Consider the following 20922-nt stretch of genomic DNA (forward strand, 5'->3'; position numbering starts at 1 on the left):
TTGATGAGAAAATGGCTTGATTTTTCCAACCATACGGGTGACACAAAAGGGCTGGTTCTAGGAAGTCATTGGGTGCACGACATATATAAACTTTGATTTTATTGAGCTTTCCTTTCTGCACACCCATGGCATAAGCAACAGTGCTTTTCATCCTTGATACTTCTGCGTAAGAGTGGGGTTTTTTGGCAGTGTCAACCTGTGTTCCTGCACCTGAGATTTGTTCCCAAATTCTTGGTGACAAGGACATGGTCTCTTCCTTCAAATATTGTTAAGGATTAAGACTAGGGCTTAATGGCCATACTTGTGTGTGAAAAGTGATTTCCAGAGCATTCAATAACACTGCTGGACTTTTCAAAATCTGCAGGGAACTAGCCAACCCCCCTGTACTCTCCTCCTGCTCCCCTTCACCTTCCCAGCCCCTCTGCAATGCACTGGCCTCACACTTTGACACCAAAATTCAAGGGCATTCCGACCACCCTCTCTACACTCCCTCACAACCCATCCCACTCCCCCACCAGACCCCCCGCCCTCTCTCCTCTCACACCTGAAGAAGGGACCAGAGCTATCCGCGCCATCAAGGTCTCTTCTAAACAGGTCTCCCCTTGCTCATCCAGGACCATCGAGGATAACATTGGCTCTCTCGCCCCTGCTCTCGCTGATTTCTGCAATCACTCTTGTTTTCACTGGATCTTCCCCTCCCCACTCAAGCCCTCCCTTGTGCGCCCACTCCTGGAGAAAAAAACATCCTCTGACCCTACTGACATGCTAGCTATCGCCTTATCGCCATCACCACCTTCCTGGGGAAGCTACTTGAGAAGCTGGCCTTTTCCCAACTTAACTCTCAGACTGAACTTGTTGGTGGCCTCCACGATCATCAATGTGGATTCCGAGCATCCAGAGGCAGGGAAACTGCTCTCTGAACACCTGTGAAGAACTGTTCGCATCTCTGGACTCCCAACTTCCCAGCTGTCCTTCTCCTTCCCAATCTCTCCTCTGCATTTGACATAGTTAACCATTCCATCCTTATACAAAGGCTCAATGATACACTTGGTATCTTGGAACAGGCATTGGATTGTCTGTCCTTCCTCATGAACTGCTTCTTCCAAGTTGTCCTAGGCCCCTTCTGTCCTACTTCCATCTCCTCCTGTGGTGTCCCCCAGGGCTCTATACTCTTCCCCCTGGCTCTTTAACATCTACCTTGCTCTACTTGCACGCCTCAGCTCCTCCTTAAACTTCCACTGTTACACAGATGACACACAGCTCTTCTTCAGACCCTGGTGACCCTCTTGCACCCTCCATCATCCTTGACTGCCTGTCTGCCATCCAGTCCTGGTGCGCCTCCAGTGATCTTTGCCTCAATGCCTGTAAAAACTGTGATCATTCCCATTGGGACCCGTTCTCCCTCCTTCCCTTCACTCTGGCCATCCTCCTTGGCCACTCCCCCCTGCGCCTTCAACTGAAGCCTGGAACCTTGGAGTCCTCTTCAACTCCTCTTTCCTTACTCCCTCACACTTGGGACATTGCCAAGAAGTCCAACTATTGTCTCTTCCTTCTCAAAGGAATTCTACCTTTTCTCACTTTTCCTCATAGGCTCAATGTGACTCAAGCCTTGGTTCTCTCTAGACTTGACTACTGTAACAGCTTCTCCTGAATCTTCCTTCTTCCACTCTGCGACCCCTGCAACTTATCCAGAATAGGGCAGCAAGACCTATCCTTTGCCTTAAGCCCAGGGACCACATCTCTCCTGCACTAAAGTCTTCACTGGCTCCCGGTTGCCGCAAGGTTTAAATTCAAATCCCTCTGCATCATCCACAAGGCTGTCTTGGCCCGTGGACCACACTACTTCCAGCTCTACTTTACTAAATGCTCTGTCTAGACCACTTCGCTCCTCTGGCACCAACTCTGTGTGTGTGAAGCGTTTGGCTAAACAGAGGGCAGGGGGTCGTTCACTCTGTGGGGCCCTCCTTTGGAACAGCCTTCCCCTGCGCATTGAGCAGGGTCTCCCCAAATTCTAGAAGCTCCTTAAGACTTTCCTCTTTTCCTCCTCCTTCGCTAATCCCATAGTTGCTGAATTGGTGTCCTTGGCCCTTAGGCATCTTCGGGGCCTTGACCTCCCACACCAATTCTTCCCAGCTCCTGTCTTTCCTCAGCACTTTCATCTGCACTCCCTCTGCTCTGGAGTCTCGCACTTAAACCTCCCTTGTAGGTTCGTCCCCTCTCCCTCTTCCTCTCTCTGTTCTTAAATATTGTGTTGTATTGCATTTCCCACGTCCCTCCCTGCCCTGTGGGTGCTTTGGTACAGTATATTCTTATTGTATAAGAGCCTAACAAGCAAACAATAAATAAATATTCACCACAAGGGTGTTTTTATTTTTATTGCTACATGTTAGGAAGGAAGACTGAACCATTGAATGTTTCTCTTCGTTTCTCCCAATGTATATATTGTGAAAAGATGTATTCCTATCTTATCAACATGTGTGTATACTGTAAGGGGTCAAGAGTAAGACTCAATTGGCATGTTAAGGTTTTGGTTATAAACTTTTATTGCCAAAAATGATAAAAGGGTTGGAGAAATCCCATCTATCCCCAACTCTGAGGGGTTTCCCTGCCTCAACAAAACTAAGGAAGGTATTTGTCGGGATGTTCAACAAAGCGCCTTCAGTCCTGTCCAAAATCCTAAACTGACCCTTACACTTCAATCTAAATCGAAGCGGAAAATTAGGTTTTCTCTGAGCTATTGACTCATAGCCTTCTAGTTAGGTTTCCAACATGAAGTCCCAAGGTGCAGAAAAGAAATAGTTCTTCTAGGCAAGGGGGCTTCCCTTACCCTAGATTTTGTCCAGTGGTTTTGATAATATTTTATCGCAGTTCCAAGTTGTTCAAGGGGGAAAACTCTTCCCTTGAGCCTCCTCGAAAGTATATAATTTTCTTGACTTAAAGCCCATTTCTCTTGAATCACAACATTGTTCTCTTGAATCCTTAAAGGGGTTTGAGTCTTACCTTTTCTGTTACACACTTTCATATATAGTGGTTTTGACCCATGAGTTTTCTCAATCCTCCCTTTCCCTGTTATATTCTCCTGCTAGGGTATTGTTCCTTGTTCCTATAAAAGGGGCATGAACCTCGTCTTTTTATTCTTGATTTTCTTACACCAAGGTTTCTGGCAAGGTTTTGACACTTTCTTGCTTCTGTGTGTGTCCCATACTCACCGTTTTGCCTGGTTCACTACCCTGCCAGGGCTTCTAAGCACTCTGCTCAGTTTCTTTTTTATCCAGCTCACAACACTGCTCCAATATTTTGTCCGCAACCCTTTCTTATTAACTCCCCAGCCTTTATGCTCTTGTTGTCAACATTGTTTGTTTATGTAATTGTTCCACTACCTTTTGCTTAGGCTCTTTTTCTCAACAGTAATTGTATCAGTAAGGATTTCACTATCTTTATTTGGGTTCTTTCTTCTAGTACGCGGTGCATGGCATTCGTCCAGAAGTGCCCTGGTAACCTGCCCTCTCTCCCTGGGCTTACCAGCTTTGTGCAGTGTCTTCAACGTTCATTGTGTTTCACCGGCGTCTGCGCTCCTGGTCCACTGACTGACAGTGTGCCTTGTGGGTTGTTCGTGCCCCGCTTTGCCTTTCTGTGTCGGCAGCTACGGCTGCCTGAAACACAAAAGCTGTGAACTTCTGCCGACCTGCCACCTCTGCACACTGTGTACGTGGGCTTCTGCGCTGTGCTCTGCAGTCTGCTCTCCTTCAGTGCCCTCCTAAGTGCAAGCTTCCCTCAGGTGCCTCTCCAGTTTCTTGCTCTCTCGTTCTCCTGAATTTGGTTCACCTTGGACATTTTTTAAATGTCCCGGCTTACCATGTCCAGTCATCCTCATTACCCTGCATCCCTCTTCCTTGTCTCTGTATCAAAAAAGGGGGAGGGCGTGGAATTAAATTAAGTTCTTGGCTAGAAAGACATGGGAAGTCAGTATCTGTATTACAATAAGCCCGTGTTTCACTGGCACATGGTTTTCACTATAGGTAATAAATGAAGGGTTGTCTTGACTCGGTCTTTTCCGGTCTCCCTGCAGCGTGTCCTCTCAGATGTGGTCCTCTGGCAGATAACCGCCCCCAGGGTCAGTCTGGTATTTTCTGCCTTTGCCTGGCCACGTACGAGTGGCTTCCTTCCGGGGAATCAGTGACTAGGATGTCTGATTCGTCACAGTATATATCATTTAATTGATAGAGATTGACATTTTTAACTAGTTTTATAATTCACAATGGATCGTACTTTGCTCCTTGTTCATGCCGTTTTACGCTTTGTATTGGAAATAAAGATTAATTCATTTGGATCCTATCCTCACATACTTCACCTCTCTGCACGGTCAAAAAGCTGTGGCGTGGCAGTAACCTTCCATGAAGGTTTTTCTTTTATTAATACTGACCGATGAAGTAGGCAGGTACATAATGGTGAACGGTCAGAGTGATTGACTGCCTTATCACATGTTTTAATGTTTACTCAGACAATTGAGAGGAGGCCTTTCTTCATAGAGAGACGGTAGCTCAATTTTGAAAACGAGGGAGAAGACTCCTAGGTAACAGAAGTCTGGTCACAGATCCCAAATTTGAGAAGTCATGCTACTCACAATAGCACTCAAAAGCGGCCTCGACATGTCTGAAAAAGGAAACTTGAGGATTTAGGTTTGGTGGATGTGTCTAGAAAAATGCAGAGTCAGGAGGCTGAATTTAGTTTTCGGGTGTCTCACTTAATTATATTTTTCAGTACTGATTTTTAGTAGGGTATTTAAAATGCAGATTAATCTGGGTACTCTCAGATCGCAGTCTTGTTTTCATTCATGTTGATCTTGGTAAACCTAAGAGTAGAGGCGACTGATATTCTCAGCTGATGAACTAGGCAATCCAAATCTGAACATGGATTTGTGTTCTAAGATGGATGTTTTTCCGATTTAAATCTACTTTCTGAAACTAGTCAGGCAAACACTTGAAATGCTTTTAAAGCCGTAGACCAATTGGAAGGGCTGGCTTTGAAAGGGAAAGGATAGCCAGATTGACGGAGTCCTCTACTTGACCAGGCATAAATCAGATTTCAAAAATTGGTTAGAGTTTGCTAATTAAAATGTTCTTCATTAGCAAACGGACCCATTTGATTTACAAGGTTGTACTAATGTTTCTAATGTCACTAGGTTATTTTTTACACAATGTGAGCAACAATACAGATGTTTTGTGTACAGTTGTAGACATAAGTGAGATGAGTCGGGCCCTGAAAATTCTTTAAAATTCCACTAGACCTGCAGGCCGAGTTACTTAGTTTACCTACTCGACCTAAAAGAAATGCACTTGCCCCATGGCAACGGATGACGACAAAGTTAAATGTGGTTTCTGTTAAATAGTGTCACCACAAATCCACTTTGCTTGGCACGCTGCCGCCACCCAGAGGCAAACCTTGCACAGTGAAACCTATTTCACTTTTGCTGCAAAGCACACGTTAAATAAAAGTTTCAAACATCACCTGCAAATGGTACTTTCCCTTCATAATCTACTCTAATATTCGACTTTGCAAGCCCTGGAAGAGTGCCTATAAAATGTAAAAGGTTAGCTGCATGGTAGGACACAGATATGATTAAAGTAAAAGGTTCTGAAAACACGTGCTAACATGTAATGCAATCCTAATCAGAGCAAAGCCAGCATTGGAGGCTAACTGCATTGTATGCTAGTGCAGTAGATATAGGATGTGCAGACAATGGAACTACTGATCACTACTTTGCTTAAACATCTGGTGAGCTTATGTATTCATTATGTAAGAGGAAAGAAATTAAGACTAAGCAGATTGGATGGCGTAGCAGGCAGAACTCGGCAAACTAGGTGGAATATTTTAGTTTGCAGCCATCTTGCTTTCAGGGAAACTTGTATAAAGAAACACGGTGATAAGGTAGAATGTCAGGTAGGATGTCAAGGAGTATGGGATCAGCTCATGCACGATGCATGCAACCAGCAGGTCACAGAATTAGGTTTGCCATCAAACACATTTGGCTGTGAGATCATGTACATTTTCAAGTGTTCACTCGTCAATATGATGCATTGTCCCCAACAAAATGAAATGTAGTTGACCCTATGAGATTTAGATGCACAGACCTAAACTTTCCTGTAAAGCATTGAGACAATGCAGTGTTTTACAGTAGCAATACTGTAATTATGCATTATGTAAAGACTTAAATATTTAGGATAGTAATTGCATGACTGTCCGAAAGTTAACACATACATGTCTTTGCCACACAGGATATAGTTAGCTTAATGAAAGTATCATCCCAATTACTTCTGGTTTGCTATTATTTGAAAAAGAAAAGAAAACATTCTTGCCTAGCTCTATGACACAGACCTTTTGCACTTAAGGTTTGCACTCTATTAGCCCCTTTGAACTTACTGAGAAAAGAGTGGAGCGAGCCCTGAAGGCAAGAGCGGAATGCAGGGCCAGCTGTGTATTTTATGCCTTGAAGGAAGCCGAAATTAGGCTTAAGGCATCAGCCGACGTAGTCTATTGTATTCTCACAACACTTGGAGGTCAGTTAGATTTATTGTCTCTAAACTCTTAAAATTCTCTCTTGCATACCTGTCAGATACTTAAGTAATAACCTTTCTTCTTGATTACATTTGGCAATCAAATGTAGGGAACAAAGGGTGTCCCACCACGTCAGCAGTATTAGGTATACTTAGAACTGCAGATAAAATAATATCTGCTGAGAATTCATTCAGTTTTACAGCTTCTACCCTCCTGCCTGGCCTCATACCAAATCGTGGCTTCGCCATAGACCAGTGCCGTAGGTCTTCCCCACCACCCCTCAATGCACGGGCCGTCTCGTGACTTCCGTGCCATGGCGATCCTTCTTTTTCGCGTGAACCCAGGCCCAGTCTACTATCCTATTTTCTGGTTTGGTCTTCCTGGGGTGTGTGAACACCAAGTAAGCAGGCTTCTGGCTTCCATGCATATCTTGTCATCCCTCCATTCCTAAGTCTCTGTACAATTTCTTGCCAGAACTCCTGTATCACTGAACACGTCCAGAACATATGCATCATTCCCGCCTACTCTCCCCACACCATGGGCATCCCTCCTTCCTCGAGCCCGGGAACTGCAATATAAGATGCAGTGTCATGTATGCTCTGTGTTGCACATAAAATGGAATAGCTTGAGCCTGGCATTTCTCGAGACCTTTTTCGGATAAAACAATGCCCTGTCCCATTCTGAATCCTAGAGAGCTCTGTCCACATTTAACTCCCATTTGCTTCTCCCTTTGGCGTTCTCCTTGAGAGTTACCTGCAATAACCCTTGGTACAGTCGGGACACCTTGTGTCCTCCCTCTGACACATCGTATAACAACCCAAGTTTGCTATCCTCCTCTAGCAGGTTTAAGTCCAGCCATCTCACCCCCATATTATTCTGGAATATGTTAGGAATTGTCCTCTCTGCTCGCCAAACCCTTCTTCTAGTTTCTGGAATTTTAAGAGCCCATCTGGCAAGAGCAGGTACACCTTTACTCTCCCATTGCGACCTGAGCTGTGCTAGGTTTTCGATGTTTTCGATGTTCTCGCTGTAGATCGCTGCCAAAGGTACGTGGAGAGAGTAGGGTTCTCGCAACTTTAGTGGCACCCTAGCCCAGAGCTTCCTGCCAGTTAGGCAGAGGGAGGTCCCTCACTGTAGCCTTCCCGAACCATAGCACCTCCCTCAGCAGGTAGGGTGCCACTTTTGTGCTTAGCAGTCCATTTTCTACCATTTCTATGTCTGCGACCCATCTTGCCGCATGTTGCAGCTGTCCTGCCACGTAATATAGCTCGAAGTGCGGAAGGCGCACCCCTCCGTCCACTTAGTTTCTGCTTAAGCTATCTAGGGCTACCCTACGCCTCCCTGATCCCCCATATAAAACTGCTTATTGTTGAGTTAAGGTCCCCGAAGAAGCACTTTGGTATAAGGTACCAGACATTTATAAAATGATACAGCATATGGGGAGGGCGATCATTTTCAGCAGTGCAATCCTGCCCATCACCGAGAGAGGTAGCTTTTCCCAATACTTAATCGTGTTCTCCAGCCCAAGTTTCGTCCTTAACGTATTTTGTCAGTGAGTCTCCAGTGTATCATGGTGAACATCAACTCCTAGGTATCTAAATGTTTTGACCCCCCATTACAGCATCAGGCACGGAAGTCGTGACTCCGCCATCCCAACTCATCCTGCTTGTGGAATAGGTAACCGTTAGTCGCGATAGTGCTGCAAAGTTATCTAATAGCTCTAAGTAAGACGCCAAATTGTCCTCTGGGCTCCGTACGTACAGTACAATGTCATCCATGTATAGCGAGACCACTGTGCCATCTACTAGGAGGCCCTGTATCCCTGAACTCCCTCCTCAAAAACGCTGCTAGAGGCTATACTGCTAAGATGTACAACATGGGGGCATAACGGGCATCCCTGCTTTGTGCCCTTCTGTATAGAGCACTGCCCTGACATAAGTTTACCGGTCTGCACTCTCGCCACCGGCCTAGAATAGAGCATCTGGACCCATCATGAACCTCTCTCCTATTCCGAAACTCCTTAGGGAGGTGAACAACCACTCCCACCAAACAGTGTCGACGCTTTGATGGCATCCAGTGCCACTACTGCGCCACCTGCTGACCATCCTTGCGTCCCATCTAGTAGTGCATGTAACCATCTTAAGTTCTCATATGTCACCCTCCCTGGTACATACCCTGTCTGGTCCGAATGAACCAATGTTCCAATCACTCTTTAATCTTTCTGCGCGTACCACTGTGAGGATTTTCCTATCCTGATTCATTATGGAAATCGGGCAGTATGATTTGCAATACTTTGGCCTCACGACTGGGATGATGATGGATTCTTCCATGCATTGGGGCAATCTCCCCACTTCATACGCACCCTGGGTTTCAGCAGTCTTGAGGCCACCTCTTCTATAACCTCCTTATAAAACTTAGTTGGTAGGCTGTCCTCACCCGGCATCTTGCTCATGGGCAGCGTGCTAATCTTGCTTGTAGGTCTAGCGTGAAGGTTGCGTCTAATATATCTGATCTGTTCCGCGCTAAGGGTGGGCAGGCCGGTCTCCAACAGAGTCTCTGCAATCTCCTGCACTTTAGTGTCTTCCGCTTCCCTGTACATGTCCTGGTAGTGCCTCCGAAATACCTCATTAATTTATTTCTGTTATCGCCACAATTCCCCTCACTCTATTTCAGTAATCCCCTCTTGCGTCTTAAGAGCTTTAAGGTCGTTTCCCACACCCTTTGACTTTCAAGAGTTTTGTTGTGATGAATTGGTTCACCCTTACTGTCTCAACTTTAACTGGAAAAAATAAAATATGTATTTATATACACCAGTTATGGTGGATTTAAAAAATCCTTGAAAAACCCTTCCACCTGAAATGTGAAAGTATAATTTTCAGTTAAGCAAAATCACACATGTAAAAACGCCACCTAGTAACCAGCACTGGAAATTCACCACCCTGTTCAGAGACAAGTCCGCAAAGCATTGTGGGTATAAAAATGATCTCAAAGCAAGCCTTTTGCTCCAGAAATATTTGAATGCTCTGTTGGCTTAGCTGCACTATTACCTTGTTAACCAGGGTGGCCTCTAGGAAACCTTGCACGGGGCTCGTTCTCAATCAATTTCTACAGGGCCCACCAGTTTTTGCATACAGTTGGGCGGGAGACGAGATTTTTTTTTTTGTCACAAAAATAAGGCTCTCATATTTGTACAAGTCAATCAACAATTTCAATTATTCTCCCCCTCAGTTTGAAAATCTCCCTCTAGGATGGCCTACTTGGGCTGGTTTTTTATGTGTCTTTTGGGGCTTGTAGCCATGGACTTTTATTTGGTGGAACGACAACCTCAAGTACCAGAATGCAAATAAAAATGCCAGGACTAGATGACCATGTCTCGAATGACCTTTAGCATGCACAGTATGGAATTCCTGTCCTGATGCAGAGACTCTGATGCCCAACATTTTAAGAATTGTGTCCATTTCCATGCAGTTGTGAAGCAGATCAGAACGCTGGCTCCTACCTGTGTGAGGAGTCAGTTGAACCGGGGTCGCCACATTGACTCCCTGCCAACTGGGGAAAATGGCGATGCCTGAAAACCCACCCTGCCCCTGCCAACTGAGTATGAAACCCCAAAGGCAGACAACAGGAGAGGTTTTCTCACACCACGAGTCTGTGCCCCTGGCTTAACATGGAGCAGGAACAGTGCGAGGCACTGATCAAGAGGCATCAGGGTGGTAACCTGAGCAGAAGAGAGGACAGGACAAAGCGAGAGAGCCAAGACAGGCACAAGAGGAAACCAGACAAAGTGAAGGCAGTGAGAGCAAGCACAGCTCAGGGCAAGAACCAACAAGAACTGGTGTACGGAGGAAAGAAGACCAAGGGAGCAAAGAAAACAAGGGTTGAGAGTCACACTTCCTATTTTGTCCTAGTGTGGAAACTAGGCTGTTGATCCTGGTTGCCAAGCAATGGAGTACCGAGTGCACACAGAACCAGCGTGCTTCATCACGTTACCCGCATTGTGGGGGAAAAGATGGCGGCCACCTATAGCGCAAGGATCCCAGGGCACCCAAGTGCACTGCAGCGACCCCAGGAGTGATCTCATGAAAGCCACTGCGGACACCGTCATGTAAAAAATGTTTTTTTTTTTTAATAGATGTAGTGGATTAACTTAATGCTGTGAATGTGCCACCCACCTGAATTTTATACATTTCATGCATCTTGCGCCACAAGAAATGCTGATTATGCTTTTGATCCATCAGCAAGTTGTCCAATTAGAGGTGAACCAGTCTGATTTGGCTCTAAGGCCAAATGAGGTTACTGTGGTGAGAAATGGGGGGCCAATGCTTGTTTTCTCCTGCTTGGTGGTGCAGGGGAGGAAAACTGGGAGACAAAAGGGGATGGTGTGCTGGGAGCAGCATAGGGACTGCCCTAGTGTTATTTGGATGGTGCTGGAGGAGAGAAAGGGGGCTAGCTGCACTGGGGGGGTTTGAGGGGTAGCAAGCGGGGACAGCACCAGTATTTTGTATCGTGTTGGGGGGGCTGGTAAAATGAAGGGATAGCGGCTCTCAGGGAGGGAAAAGAAAGCAGGGCTAGGGCTGGAGTAGAAAGTGGTGGCACTTGCCATGTGAAGCAGCAAGCATGCTTCAAATTCTCCTCCGTTCTGCTCTCCACCATACTATGACTTGAGTTTCTCCTGTCCTATACCAGCAAAACAGTCAGTCGCAGAGGGCAGGGACACAACGTTATATGCAGTCATGATGTAAGAAGCACATGACTGTATTCCAAATCTGGTACAGGGGGAAGTGGGTGGGGCTTTTAGTCTGCCCCTGCTTTGGACAAAAGGAAGGTCAAGCTGGAGCGTCAGCTTTGACCTGGGCCGTTACCAGGCACAGAATGTTGAACTTGTAGTTCTTTGTTTGAACTCTTTTGCTTGCACATGGCCGCAACAAACAAGTCTTAAAGATAACCGGATTTGGAACACTGCAACCCGCTGGAAACCTCAGTATTCCTGCTTTGATTGCAGTTCACATTCTACCCAAGTCCCTAAACTGTAAATTTTATCTACTGGATGTGGATGCCTTCTCTACAGTACCATGCCACACGCCTTCCTCCCATTTCCGGATGGTGTTCTCCTGTTAGTTGAAGTGTTGCCACTGCTGAGTGATTGTGAATGATTCTTGGTGTTTTTCGTGTCCAAACATTTGACCCTCCATTCTTAATATATTTGAAAGGCTGAAGTAAATTCCAATTTGTAACAAGTTTCGATACTCCACCAGATGTTTGGCAAACGGTTTTGCAGAAGACTATTAAGGACATCTCTCATGCTGGAGAATCTTTGTTTTAATTAAATGCATGTTGATGTTATGAAGTGAAAGAAGTTTGTGATGAAACCTTTGGTCTGATTTTACTCTTGGGATTGACAGGAACCTTCAGTCTGTGGTGTCACCCAAAGTTTGAAGACCGCTGTCAGTCCGTGGTGGAGTTTATAAAACGAGCCATCATGCATTCCAAGAATGGAAAGTTTCTTTATTTCCTGCGCTCCCGTGTCCCAGGTGAGTGCAGCACACCATAATCTCGATTTCCCCCACCCCTCTATTGTGAATTGATGCATGGGATCCTTCAGAACGATTTCAGACCTCAGCAGAAGGCGTTGCTGCTTATTCAGAATTATAGAAAGTTTAGATGTAGGTGGTCAAGATGGCTCTGAAAGTGTTCTTGCCAACTTTGAGAGACTGTGTTTGTGCCGCTAAGCGCCTGTTCCAAGGGCTGGAACGGGGGTGGGGCAATACGAGGGCCATTAACGAGGGCTCCGGGCCGTTACCCCCGTTTCAGCCCTTGGAATGGGGCCTTAAGGCTATTAGCACCCTCGGGCTACCAAAGCGATAACCCGGGGTGCTATAAAAAGGATTTTCCTTTGTTCAACAGGACCTGTGCGGCGTCCCATTGTAGGAAGGAAAATCCTTTACAAAGATGGCTGCCAAGGAAAGGGAAGGCGGGGCTCTGTACAAAGCCCCTCATCCCTTTCCATGGTGGCCTGTAGGAGGCATGGGGAAGGAGCAGTGTTGCCAACTTAGCGACTTTGTCGCTATATTTAGCGACAAACGGCAGTCCCCTAGCGACTTTCTTCATGGAAAGCGACTAGTGACAAATCTAGCTACTTTCATTGGTTTGAAGACGTACACTTTTTTCTATTGGTTTGGAGACTTGCAAGTTTCCAAACCAATAGAAAAGGGTGTATATCAACAAAACAATACCAGTACCCCCAATCAATGCACCCGTCCTTGTAGCCAGGCTCCAGCACAACAAGTCACGTCACGTCATGTCACTGATGCCCCCGCCCGGCCGCGAGAGGCACGAGAATGCTACGAGATTATGCTAATTAGGCAGTGATGTCATTTAGCTACTTTTAGCTACTTTTAGGACAGCCTCTAGCTACTTTCTGGACTGAGGAGTTGGCAACACTGGGAAGGAGCGGCAGCAGCAGCACTTGCCGCCACCAAAATAAGCTAAGTAGAGGGGTGGGGTTGAAAAAAAGGGACGGACGGAGGGTGGGGAGAAGATGGTGTTGGGGGGAGCCAGCCGTCAGGCGGCATGGAACGTGGGCTTTCACTGACGGTTCAATCCTGTTCCTTGCCACCCGATTGGCTGGCACCCCCCTGCCAGAGTGCTAAGTCCTATTATTGATGGGTAATGTAAGGAACCAACTGAGCACATCACTTTTACCTCACATGCGCAGTTCAGGCTGTCTCAGAAATCTATGAATGTTGTCCCAAAGGAGCAGTGTTTAGCTTGGTACCCTTGCAGGGATTCAAAAACTAAAAGGCAAATTTCTTGAGCAGACAGCTTGGGGAATACCAATGTTTTTTTTTTAAGCTGCGGTTAAATTGCTCATCAATAAGGGTGAGAACTAAAACGTCATCGGTTTTTAAAACCTCAAATCTGACTATGTGTTTTAGAATTGAAAAATGTGCAACAGTGCCCTTCCAATAAATGTGGTGTTGGAATTCCTCCCTTTTTTCCCTAGCCAATTTGTTTATTGGTTATTTATAATGCGCCTACAAAGTAAAAGGTGTTTCAAGGCGCAACAAGACAAAAGGGGCGTGGTGGTGGCAGAGAATAGGGATGAAGAAAAACAAAAAACAGTCCTCCTAGGCTTGTCATTTTTGTCGTGCAAGTGCAGTAACAAAAAGTGCAGAGGTGGGTGCTGGTCAGAGCGGAATGCTCTAATGCTAAGGAGGAAAGGAAGTGCAGGTCGGCGGGGTGTGCGCGCAAATGCTGGGGGTGGGGGAGAAGGAGTTGATCAACATAATATGCATTCAAGGAAGTGCCCTTCCCCCAGTCAGATAATATTTTGAAATCAGTATATCGCTCCCCATAAATTCATGAGTAACACTTTTTTGCTCCCCTAAAAACATATGTCCCCTTTCCATTGGGTGTATTTTATGAGAGTAAAACTGGTTTAACTGTAAAACAGAAGTATTTTTTTTAATAAAGATTTATTTGCAAATGGTTATTCATACACACTAAAAGATAAATATCTTCCTCTTCCAATCAGCCAGTAATGGTTTCTTGCTGTGGCTCTACATGTACTACTGGCCCAAACATATCCACTGAGCTTCGTGAAAGAAAGGGGCAGGCTCTTGTCCGTTTCCTATTTTTTTCTTGGTAGTATTTGTACTCCTTTTTATATTTTTTGTGTGCATTTGCCTACTTGCAAGCAGTAAATGTGACTAATAAACCCGTATCTGTAGGGCTGTACCCCCACATAATTATAATCGCAACAAAGTGAGGTAGGCAAGTGAGGTTTCTGGATTCCCCCATCTACCCAAGATTCTGCACATGGGTTTGCACAACAGACTAGACCTATTGAGTTTGGGTTGAATAGTAGTTACCTTTCGTGTATCTCTATGCTTGCATCAAATATACAGTGAAGGGGTTTCATTTGTTAAACGCTTTTTGTAGTTGTGCTTCTTTGTCACCTCGTACATCCAATACTTCCTGAGGGGAGGAGGCATGATTGTCGAAGTAGAAAACTAACAAACTATGATGGAAATAGATACGTGTGCTAATTTCTTGTATGTGCTATTTTGTCCATTGTTTTCAACTATCCACATGTATTTGATTTATTTTGCTCGCATTTGGGTTAAAAATATTTTTGGAGAATTGTTAGGGATAATTCTCGGAAATGTGCTAATTCCCTCTACCATAGCGACCCCCAGCAACTTTGCTGGATTTTGAGGACTTGATTTTTTCTAACCTGGAGAGAGTGAGACCCTTTTTCCCCCACTCCGTCGTGTCTTTCAAAGTGATTTTGTGCACTTTGTTTCTTTTGGTTGTGGAGTCTGACAAACTCCATAGGCATCATCTTTTACATTGTGTCACAAAGCACCTTCTGTGCAGTGAAACAGGGAAGTCTTTCAGATTTGACAAAGGTTTAAATATCTTCTCATGTATAAACTACGGTTTCCCAGAGCAGTAAAGTGAAATTGACTTTACTTACTTTTGTAACTTTCTAGACCCAGCACACACTATCTTACAATAGGGTGCTGGAGGGGTTACTTGGTATCCCCTTTGTCTAGCTTTTCATGTAACATTTCTATGTTTCCCTTTCCTCGATGAATGGCTGGTGGCAGTGTTTCTTTTTACTACCATTATGGGATTTTACTGCGGGCTGCGTTCGTAGCCACGGTAAAGCACCCATGGGTGCCATTATTGTCAAAATGGCCGTGGTCTTCTTTTTTCGCCATTTCTTTGTGGAAAGGTCCTCCTTGAGATTTATTACTCTGCGTGCCAAACCAGGTTTGGTCCCTTTGTTCATTTTGCCTTTGGCGAGATTCTCAAGTTAAGCCTGGCTCCAGTATGTTTGACGGGGCAGGAAGCGAGGGAGGTGCCCGAAACTCCCTGTGCTTAGTCTCCTCGGAGACAGGAATGCACTCTTAAGTGATTGGCTGGCTGGCTGTCCGGCAAGGACAGCCACCCTGCTCGGTGACTGACAGCTTGGCTGGGATGAATGGGAGCAAGCTGCATAAAAGGCGAGTCTTTTTGGCTTGAAAGCCAGAGTCGACCACTGGACGAAGGAATCCGAAGAAGAACTTGAAGACGCCTGCTGCTAGTCTTGGAACGTTGGTTTGCTCAGCGAATCCCTACTGCTGTGCTGAAACTCCAAATTCTTATCGACAGAGAAGCCCCTGCAAGGACAACTTCTCCCTTTTAGTTGGTGGAACCAATCCACTTCAAAGTAAGCCACCTGGACATCCTCTCAAAGTTGGTCGAGTTTCCACTGCAGTCACTGCTGCAACTGGATAGCCAGGGAGAGGAACACCAGTTCATGTGCGTTGCTTTTAAGCTGGCCAAGAGCTCCAGGAAGATCCTCCGGACACCTAGGAAGCAGAACTGACCGAGCCTGAGCCCCCTCAACAGAGTGAGGGACCCCAGATGCAAGGAAAGCCCCACTCGACAGCCAGGAACCACGGTGGTGCTATTTGCAGTAGACGCCAGGAGCTGAAACACCCAAGTGCCACTTGTTTGAAGATTGCCGGTTGCGAGCGGTGACTGTCCCGTTGCAATGCAGGAGTCCCCAGATGTCCTCCCTCTTGTCCCCACGGCTGTGGCCCAGGAACAGCGAGATCTGTAGAGCTGCACAGGAGCAGAAGTCATCTGATGCACTTTTTCTTCAACCTAAAGGTACTGTACAGTCTAAGAACTTACCTCTCGATGTGTAGCCACTTGTCCTCGTTGGAGACTTGCTTGGTTGCATTTGTAGAGTTGCTATCAACTTCTTTACCTCACAATCCTAATCAGCTTATGGCCCTACTTTGATTTCTTCTATTCTACCAAGACTTTTAAAACATTGTGCAAGACTTTCTACTTACCTGCAAGAAGTGGTTCAGTCCACCTAGACTTTTGCTAACTTAAACATTAGCTGGCCTGGTTCCCTGAATGACTTTGTGTTTTTGCCTTCCTTCCAGGAAAGGGTTAACTGACTTTACATTGTGATGGGGGGGGGTGTTATTGAAGGGGGGGATTATTGAAAGTACTTGCATGCTAGAGAATCATTTTGTGAATACATGTTCTATTCTGATCCTTCTTTTCTTTGACATTCTCCTAAGAAAGCCTAAATGCAAACAGTGATATATTGATGTCTACAGCACCCTACCAATTGAAGTCACCTGAGGATGTAGGTAGTGTCTGTGAGCCATCCCAAATGGGTATCTACTGATTTAGTAAACTAAGTGTTTTTTTTTAAGTGTATATGTGTTGCTTTATATTGCTCCCTTTTGAAGAAGGCTTACTATAACTGACTGATGAAACCTTGTAATTGTTTCATCAGGAAACTGTATGTGTAAGAGTTTATTTGAATACTTGTCACTTTGAATATCTGTGTAACTCCCCTGCAGCTCACATTGATCCCTCTTGAGATGAGCCTGGCTACTGGACCACACTACCCACCTGTGTAGTATAGACTTAATACCAAAGGTTGGGCTCCTATTTCCAGGAGGTCATGGTTTTTGTATTGCACCCAAAGGGTACTACATACAATTTTGCCTAACATGAATGTATTTCATTTCTGTAATAATGCCAGCAGCTGAAAGCAGTGAAATATGCTGGTGATGATATCCACCTTTCACACATCTCCAAAGAGGAAGGTAATGGGGAAAGATATATTTGGTGGGGTAGGAGGAGGTGTAAGCGGAGTACGGGGTGGGGGGAATACCCCAAAAAAGAAGTAAAACTATGCGAAATAACCATTGGAAGCATTTTTAGCATCCACATTAGTGGCAGGACCTGATTATTTCAATTTGTACTCTAAAGAGTGCTCAACATGAAACCATTATAGACCAAGCACAGCTACAGCAAAAAGTAGTACATAACCATTTCTAAACCATCCATTAGATACTGCTAGCAGAATAAATGTTAAGAATGATATGGGAGGATTTGTACTCGCACACCACCTACAAACCCTTTTATGGGTTTCTAAAGCTTGAATGGGAGAGTCTAGCATCTTAACCTGCAACCATTAAACAGCCTTGATCCTGAGATCCTGCAATGTAGAGATTTCGGATTTGAAATGTCCTTTTGAATTGCATGATTGTTTCGAAAAAAGACCAGAGACTGTTTACTAGCACCAATTCTTAAAAATGTAAGTAATTTCCATGCAAGGAGTAAATTTCGACTCATATTTGGTATGTGTCCAGATTGCATCTGCAGGAAAGTCAAATAAGTGTTGTGGTGATTTCCTAAAACATATGACATTAAACCCCAGTTGGGGTTTAGCAACTTGATTTAAAATAAGCCTTATTAGGGGGTCTTGAAACCCACAGCTTGTCTCCGGGTTTGGCAGAGGCTTTATCGGTAGGATAGTCTCAATGTAACTGGGAACTTTGAGGCAAGGCTGGTGGCATGAAGTCTTGGCCTTGATCCGGTACAATGTGAATATGTTAGATTGTTCCAATACTAGCGTTCAGGATAGTGGGAGATGATCATTAAGATGAGATGGGGGCCGTTCAGAAAGGCAGAGATGTGGTTATGGGTCAGGAAGCCATGCTGCTTGATGCATAGAGACTGGCTGCCGAGTATGCTTGCACTCTGAAATGAATTTTTCTAGTTAAACGTTGATGACTTTACTTTAGATTAAGGTAGAAAGGGGTTTTGTTCAGCCTGGGCACAACTAGTGGCAAACCTTTTGCTTTAATGTAGATGGAGTATTCCAATGGTTGTTTTCCTATGAGACTGGCTGCATCTGGCTTCTTTATTCTGTTGCTGATTAGAATATTTGAAATGCTTAAAGTAAGTCAAGAGCGTGGAAGTCCTTTAAATTGCGCTCAGTTCCAATTTTGTAACAAATGAACAAGTTACTTTCTTACCTGGTAACGTTCTTTCGATGGGATGGTCCGACGACGTATTCCATATCTATGACAGTAATCACCACAGCTGTGCTGCTTCAGAAAATCTTCCTGCGTCGATGATGTCTATAGGCTGTCCTCTAGGGCCTCCGTCGAGCCGACGTCACCGGATGTTATAAGTAGGACGCATATCGCCCGTAGCCTCAGTTATAGTTTTTTCCCAGAACGTGTGGCACCAATCTTCTGCCAGTATGACCACAGAAAGCCTTGCAGAAACGTAAGCTGCAATCGCATAAATTCTGTAGCGGGGCAGGCAGGTAGGGAGGGAGCGATATGGAATACGTCGTTGGACCATCCCATCGAAAGAACGTTAGCAGGTAAGAAAGTAACTTGTTCTTCGAGGGCATTGGGTCCTCCGTATTCCATGTCTATTACAGACTCCCAAAGCAGTACCAATGTATGGAGGAGGGAAAATAATTTATAACATAGAAATTTAGAATGTCCAATTAAATTGCAGAGTAAAGGACCGCCTTGCCAAAGACCAGATCCTGCCCATGGATAGAATCTAGGGAGTAGTGTCTTACAAAAGTATGGACGCAAGCCCATGTGGCTGCTTCACAGATGTTACTAATAGGAACACCCCTCTGCAGGGCAGTAGAGGCAGCCATACCCCTATTAGAATGGGCCCGTAAGCCTACTGGAGGGTCCTTAACCGCCAAGCGGTAACATTCAGAAATTGCCAAGATAATCCATCTAGACAAAGTCTGCTTGGTAACAGCTTCTCCCAAACGCCTTCCAGCGTAACCTATAAAGAGCCGATCGTCCACTCTGACCCGAGACATGCGTGAAATGTAGAAACTTAAAGCTCCTAGGATCCAACCTATGGAGCCTCTCCTCTTCCTTACCAGGATGCGGAGGAGGATAAAATGCCGGAAGAATGACCTTCTGGCTTAAATGAAATTCCGAGGCAACCTTCGGAAGAAAGGAAGGACAAACTCTAAGGACAACCCTGTCCTTATAAAACACTGTGAAGGGTGGCTTAACAGAAAGTGCCTGCAACTCACTCACTCACTCTGCGAGCGGAAGTGACCACAACTAAAAACACAGTTTTAAGGGTTAACCGTCTCAAAGGACAAGAATCTAAAGGCTCAAATGGAGCACCCATTAGGAATTTTAGAACAAGGTTCAAATCCCAACCGGGCACCTGGAAAGGTGACGGCAGAAACACATTAGCCCTTTGAGAAACTGAGAAATTAAAGGAATCTTGAAATAAGAACACTCCTCAGACTAGCGCTTAAATATGGACAGCGCCGCCAGGTAACCTTTAATGGTACCCACTTGCAGGCCCTCGTGGGCTAACGAAAGCAAAAAAGACAGAACCACAGGAATGTGACATGAAAAAGGATCCACATTCTTAACCCTGCACCAGTCGCAGAACTTTCTCCAGCGGCAACGGTACAGGGACTTGGTTGCAGGCCGTCTGGCCGAAAGCAACACCTCCATCACGTCTTCAGGGAGGTCCCAATCCTTATACCTCTACCTTTCAGAAGCCAAGCGTGAAGGTTGAGGGATCTGACCTCTGGATGGAGAACCTGACCCTCCTCCCGTGAGAGAAGATTGTCTTTGTAGGGAAGACGACGTGGAGGGCAGATGGACAAGTCCAGAAAGTCTGGGTACCACGTTCTCCGGGCCCATGCCGGAGCAATGAGGTTCATCCGGGAACCGAACCTCCGTAACCTCCGCAGCACTTGCAGGATGACGGGGACTGGAGGAAACGCTTACAACAGTGGGAAGGACCACTCCACCATAAACGTGTCCCCTAAGGCTCCTCTTGGAGGAAATACCCGTGAGCAGAACTTTTCGCACTTCCGGTTGACACTGGAGGTGAAGAGATCCACTTGTGGGGTCCCCCAAAGGGCAAAGATCTCCAGGAGAGTCTCCTGAGCCAGCTCCCACTCGTGAGAGATCGCACTCTGCCTGCTCAGAGCGTCCTTTGTCTCGTTTTCATCTCCCGCCAGATGAACTGCCGAGATCGAAACTTCCTGCTGGATGGCCCAGAGCAGCATCGCCTCCCTGCACAGAGGAAGTGACCCTGCCCCCCCCCTTTTTGTTGAGGTAGTGCATGGCCACTGTGTTGTCTGTCAGAATTGGGACATTCTTCCCTCGCACAGTCCGCAGAAAAGCCTCCAGGGTAAGCCTGACAGCCCTCAGCTCCAACAGATTGACATGGAGTCTGGACTCCGACGGAGACCGACCGCTGTCAACTCGTTGGCATGAGCTCCCCATCCCGTGAGGGACGCGTCCGTCACGATCGTCACCTCCGGCCAGGGCAGCCAAAATGGAGCGCCCCTCATCAGATAGCCTTTGAAGGCCCACCAGAGGAGGTCCTGTGCGACCGAGGGCGGCACCTGAACGGGGTCCGACATCCTGCCGGAGGACTGTGACCACTGCATCTTGAGGGCCCATTGCAGAGATCTCATCCGCAACCGGGCCCCTGGCACCAGAAAAATGCAGGATGCCATGAGGCCGAGCAACCTCAAGAACT

General features: G+C 45.9%; 1 protein-coding gene across 1 annotated transcript in view; it reads left to right on the forward strand.

Moving 5' to 3' along the window:
* SOCS7 (suppressor of cytokine signaling 7) overlaps positions 1-20922 on the forward strand; it is a 733557-nt gene that overhangs the window by 513765 nt on the left and 198870 nt on the right. The window contains exon 7 of the mRNA XM_069634664.1: positions 11958-12086. Coding sequence (XP_069490765.1) covers positions 11958-12086 — 129 coding nt within the window. The remainder of the gene's footprint in view (positions 1-11957; positions 12087-20922) is intronic.

Source organism: Ambystoma mexicanum, chromosome 13 (assembly GCF_040938575.1).
Source record: "Ambystoma mexicanum isolate Mex_15411 chromosome 13, UKY_AmexF1_1, whole genome shotgun sequence".
Lineage (NCBI taxonomy): Eukaryota > Metazoa > Chordata > Amphibia > Caudata > Ambystomatidae > Ambystoma > Ambystoma mexicanum.